Here is a 6,062-nt window from a genome sequence, read left to right as displayed (position 1 = left end):
TTTGTCTGAAGCTAATTTGGCTTCATTAGAATTGCATCAAACTTTACTGGAGCCCCTTCCTCTTTAAGAAGGGCTCAAAATGTATTTTTCATATATAGTGACTATCAAATCTTTTGTAACTGTGTTCAGCTGTATGTAGCTTCAAGTTATTGTGCACAATTTAAAATGCTTGTGACTTCTAACACAGAAGGACTTTCCAGCCTCTGTAAGTGAGATGGTGACTAAGTTAGACAATAAGCTTGCCAGTTATCTTCCAAAAGGTTTAAAAACTTGCCTACTAGTTAAACTTTCTACTGAATATAACTGTCCTTGCATGCAAGAAGTAGTGACGTACTAAACATCTAGTATATAATTAGCCTTCAAATTAGCAAGCAGTGAAGGCAACAAAGTGGCCCACCACTCCCTAAAGTCATTAGGGGAGGGGACAGAGGTAGAACTGAGCATAAAAACTTCTGGCACAGTGTCTCCAGAACTAGCAAACCACTTTGGTATAAATGAAATCAGAAAATGTCTTTCTTTGGGAACTTTAGCGTATAAAGAGTTTTCTGTAACAAAATTAACTTTCCTTTCTCACCACATAAGGAAAACAATGCACTTTGGTTCGCCACCCACTCTATTTGGTGGAAGTTTGTCTAGTTGCAGTGACACTCGCAGAACCTACAGTTTCACGTCATAACCCGGCAAGCTTTTGTTTTCTCTTTCAGCAGAACAAATGAGGTTAAGGAGCATTAAGTTACAGAACAGTTCATGTTGTCTAAAGGTTACTCGAGACGTTGGCTTGGGCACATGGGGTGTTGGTGAGCTCAGAAGCTGGAGCAGAGGCCAAAAACTCCACAGTGAAGCAAACACTGCACTGGTGTCTGTGGTAGAGCATGGTTTGGGGACGATGCCGTCCAGAGATGTATAGTCTGCAGCTGATACATCGGTACCTCTTGGGGTATCTGTGCAGCACCAGCCCGTCTGCACAGATACGGTAATGCGTGTGTGTATCTATGTGTTGGTTTTTGTTCCTAGAGCGTAGTTTGCAATCCTGTGTGGGAATACTTTTCACCTAAAAGCTGCCACCATGTGGCAAAGGACTATTATTACGTTTATCCATTAATAAACTGAAAGCGGGACCCAAAATCACCCATGGATTTGCCGGCTTGGCATTTTCACAGCCCAGCTCCTCTTGCTGTGAAGGGAAGCGCTGGTTTACACCGAGGAAGGGGGGTCTTGTGCTGTAGAGCGTGTAACGATGCTGCTGGCTTGGCTCAGCGTGAACTCTCTTGATAAGAGGCTGTACATTTTTTTATGTGATAATGTTATGGTTTTGTCTTACTCCATTATTTAAAAGCCTGAGTTGTAGCCTGTTCCATTATTTTTTGTGACATTAAGATGCTGTGAAATAAACACTGTTTTGTTACGGGTTTTGTAACTCATTTCAAAGGGCCTTTCGCTGCCCGGGGGGTGGGTTGGCTCCAGCGCTGAGAGGCGGTCGGTTCCCCTCAGCATCTCGGCGCCATGAGGAATGGCGGCCCTCGGTGTGGGGGTGCGGGGAAGGACGCAACCCCTCGGGGATGACACCCGCGCCCGGCTCCCCTCAAAGGCCGAGCGGCGGTAGCGCTGCGGATCTTCCATGGCCACCTCAGCGGGCGCTGCCCCACCACGGCCGTTCAACGGCCATTGAACAGCGCCCCTCCCTCCCGTTGACGCCATGCCACCGCGCCGGAAGGGCCCCGCTCCCTCCTGGGCTATTTCCCCTTCCGCCGCCCGCCCTCCTTCCCTTTCCGCCGCGGCACACGCGAGGTAGGAGCGCGATGGCGGCGCCTCTCCGCGGGCAGCGGCCGGGCCGGGGCTCCTGGGGGCTGGAGGCGGCGCGGGGCGCCCGCGCTGCTGCGAGGCCGCGGTGGAGCCCGCTGTAGGGATCAGGGGTAGCGCGGTTCGCTAACCGGGCCTTGCTCCTCGTAGGTGTTACCGCTTGGTGCCTGTGCCGCCGCCGCCGCGACCCCAGCGACATGCAGAACGACGCCGGCGAGTTTGTGGACCTCTACGTCCCTCGGAAGTGGTGAGCGGTTCCCTTCAGCGCGGGGTGTGCCCGAGGAGATGGGCTCTTGGCGAGATCCGGCACAGGGGCCGATACAGTCTGTGCAAAAGCAGAGGCTTCGTAGCAGCGAATATCTCTGAAACAAATATATATATATATATATATGTTTTCTGTCTGTTTCTGTATTTTAAAATGCTTTGAGTAAAATATACGAAGCAAAGACTAAATATAAAGTGATTACTATGAATCTTCTGTTTGTAACTGCCAGCTTTACAGCGGCAGTATGTACAGCAGCATACAGCTCTTGTATGGCTCATTGCAGGAGGAAATACGCAGGTTTGTAGCTACAAGCACAGTGAGCACTTGTTGCCTTGATAGCATGCCCAAAGTACAATTTTGAGGTTATGGTAGGTGGGCAGTGGGAAACTTTCTACATGTGTGTTAAACAGTAACAACAACAGAAAGCTAAAACATAAACCATTTTGGTTCATTTTATAATGTTTAAGTTAAATGCTTTTTACAGCCTGTGATTTCTGGGGGTTTGCAGCCTGAGTGCCCTTTGACAGCTGTAGTGGCTCTCCATGAAGAAAGCACAGAAACTGCCTTCTCATCAGTTACCTTCATTGTGTAGTTCGTGTACTTCAGAAAAGAAAAACTCGACATTCTGGGTGATTTGAAGGCCTGTGTTGATGTATGTCCGCTATAGGGGTGAATTGGGCATATAGAAACCAAAGTGAAGGCCTAATTTGCAATTTAGCATGAGCCTACCAGGTGAAATTCTCCTTTAAATGTACTTTAAAGTGCATTTTAATTTTCTGAGCACTGAAAGCTTAAGCTTCATTGTCTAAACTTCTTGTGAAGCTTTAATTTGCATGTAGATTTGGCTTTAATAGTGGGTTTCTTTCATTGTTACTGCCCATTTCCTTTTGTTTAAATGCATTTGTTGGTTTATTCCTTAGCTCTGCTAGCAACCGAATAATCGGCGCTAAGGATCATGCTTCTATTCAGATAAATATTTCTGAGGTAAGTCTTATGTGAGAGGTACACCTTTAAACTTTGGATAGAAGTTAAGATGTATAACAGCTTGTGATGTGTCTCCAGATAATTCACTAGAGACCATGTAAGTATAGAATTTGAGGGCTTACACACACATGGGTGTATTACTGTGTCACCCCTGGTTATTTTTCAGCCTACTGGAAAATATTCATTAGAGGACATTTTGTAAAGCTCTGTACAGCCTGTTCCAGGGCTTAACTGTTTGACTAAATACAACTTCCTAACTCTAGATATTTAGTGTTATGGATTTAGTATTAAAAATGTAGTGTTCTAAAAAAGTTAGGGAATTCCTTGCCCTGAAGGAAAGGAGAAGAAATGCTTGCTCAGGGGGATTCTTACACCTTCTACCTTTGCCTGACTGTAAGACAGTACTGTTCTTCAGGGTGCACAAGGACAGCCTGTTAACTTTTTTATTCCTGTTGATCTTCTGTGTGCTTTTTCTAGCTTGTCCAAACTCTAAGATACAGTTTCCAGAGCAGAACTTCTGTGTTTTGCTTGAATCATTTCTTTTAATGCTTGTTACTGCTGCTCCTGATAGATGGCCAGTGAGTTTGTGTGCAGCATTATCATTTCGCTATAACTTGGTGCTTGGGGTATTGGTGCTTAGAATTTTCCCTGAGACACGCTGGTTATTTGTGTTGACCTGATATTGTACATTTAGTTTTCTTTCTGTAACATAAGGAACTTGTTCCTGTCTTAAGCTTAATTTAATCAAGGTAGCATTATTGCAAAGGCCTCCAAGCTTAACATATATGCTGAGAAATCCACAGTAGATCTTGACTCCTGCAGGATCCCAGTTAATGCACGAGGGCTCCAGTTAAACTCCTTTTAGCATGCTTTGTTTTTCCTATTTATTTATTGGTACTCACCTTGCAGGAATTCTGTGGACACAATGTTCCTGTAGCTCCTTGTGAGCCCTATAGCTTAATTTATTTCTTCTTGAATGAGAGACCACAAGACTGTATTCCCATATTTTTAAACAACTGAGTCTCTTGTATTACTTGTCTGACTAAAGAAATCATTTTTTAAAAGGCTCTGCTTCTGAGTTCCTGTAAATACTTTTCTGTTTCACCGTGTTTCATTCCTTCAGTGATCCTTACTTCTTGTTTTCAAAGGATCTGCTAATTAGCAGAACTCAGAAACAAACCCACACGGTATGACAGGGTGCACTGCACTGTTTAATTTCACAAATTATGTTGTTTAGTCTTTTCTTGCTGTTTTTCAACAACTGCAGGAAATGAGACAATTTGTGTCTCGGAGAACTTGGACGCTTTTCTACCTGTGTAACAAAACTGTCCCCTTCCCTCTTCACTGCAATTTTCTATAATACTGACCTTAATTAAAAGAAACATGAAAGAATAGCAAAGGCAGTAAAACCCACAAGGGAACTTGACACTGTTCAGTTTTCTCAGAACTCAAGTATTTTCTTCTTTCAATTCCATTTTGTATTGTGTTCTTGTTATGGTGTGTGGTCCATTTTATAGCTGCACTATGTAATTAACTATCAATTCACTGGGAGAAGATACTCTATAGGTGTCTTTCAAACTTCAGGATTTGCCTTATTGTTTTGTAGCTTACAGAAACATATTTACAGTGTAAGAATCTATATGGAGTAACTTGCTTGTAATTCCAGGTTGACAAGGTAACGGGCAGAGTAAACGGCCAGTTCAAAACATATGCCATCTGTGGACCAATTCGTCGAATGGTGAGTGCTTCCCTGACTCCAAAATGCTTGTGCTTCCTTTTATATTGATTAGGAATTGTTTAGATTTAGATTTGGCCCTGAAAACACAACGTGCCTTCAGCTCATTCCAGAGAGCGAGCTTTTGTGGGGTAATGAAGACAGTGAAGACATGAACAAATTCACTTGCAGGAATCAGTTTCTTCTGGTTATTTCTTAATCCTTCAGTTTGTAGAATTATATATGTTTAGATTTTATAAATCACTGAAGGATGCAAGAAACTTTTTTTTTTTTCCTTTTAATGTACCAAGTTACTAATATTTGGCTTTTATCTGTTGTTTAGAATTATTAGAGATACTACCATGACTTAAATTTATTAAACATGATGTGAAGCTTCGTGGAGTTCATCAGAAGTCTACTTACCCTGAAATATATCTCACTAATGCAAGTGTATATTTTATCAAGTTAAAACTATTTCTTATCCTAAAGGATGTCAAAGAATTTAACGGCTTGTTTTGAAAATGCTTATCTGTGCATATAAAATGTAGTGATGTGGGGAAGGCGTTGTGCAGTTCACTACCAGCATTAAAGGCTGCAGCTGCCTCTCTTTTTAATGTGTATTGGCAATTATTTGGTCACTTCAGAGTCATCTCACTTTGTTTTTTTAAAGGGTGAATCAGATGATTCCATCCTGCGTCTGGCAAAAAATGACGGAATTGTTTCCAAGTATGTATGTTTATCTTCTCTGACTCTTGAAGAGGTGATTTCCATACCCAAATCCAGCTTTTAAGAGGAAAATGTATACACTGTAGTTATAGGATGATTACACAGTTGGGAAAAAATATTTACCTGAGCTGTTGGAACAAACTAGCTTGTAACAATGTTTGTTTCATTTTCTTCTAGGAACTTCTGACTGAGGAAACTCTGGTATGGAACATCTGATGTAAAATAAACACTTCAGACCTATATCGTGCTGTGTTTTTTGTTCAAGTCATAAACATCAGTGGATTTATTATAGTTAGTCTTAAAAGACTTAGGAATCTGTGTCGTCAAAAGATATACAGATTCTGATTATGAATTCTTAAAACAAATCAGCTTGTAAAGCAGCGCCAGAGTTGAAAGTGAAGAATTTCCACTTCACTCTTTGCTTTACTATCATCTTTCTTTTCCAGATTTAGTAAGTTTTTAGCTATCTATCTAATTCAGCTTGCTGCTTTTTCACTGGAAGACCCAAAGGGATTCTTTTGGTTGTGGTATCAAAGTTTAGTAGGTTTTCTGCTGATAAAGGCTCACAATACT

The 6,062-nt window shown here is 42.0% G+C and overlaps 1 protein-coding gene across 1 annotated transcript; it reads left to right on the top strand.

The window, feature by feature from the left end:
* Positions 1-1,589: 1,589 nt before the first annotated feature.
* Positions 1,590-5,729, top strand: RPS21 (ribosomal protein S21). Its single transcript, XM_030502704.2, has 6 exons — positions 1,590-1,788; positions 1,951-2,047; positions 2,986-3,049; positions 4,716-4,787; positions 5,434-5,489; positions 5,667-5,729. Exons 2-6 carry the CDS (start codon positions 1,998-2,000, stop codon positions 5,674-5,676), a joined length of 252 nt encoding a protein of 83 aa, XP_030358564.1. The 5' UTR covers positions 1,590-1,788; positions 1,951-1,997; the 3' UTR covers positions 5,677-5,729.
* Positions 5,730-6,062: the final 333 nt, after the last annotated feature.

This window comes from Strigops habroptila, chromosome 13 (assembly GCF_004027225.2).
Source record: "Strigops habroptila isolate Jane chromosome 13, bStrHab1.2.pri, whole genome shotgun sequence".
NCBI lineage: Eukaryota > Metazoa > Chordata > Aves > Psittaciformes > Psittacidae > Strigops > Strigops habroptila.
The sequence above is the reverse complement of the archived record's forward strand: the minus strand, read 5'-3'. Positions and strand labels throughout refer to the sequence as shown.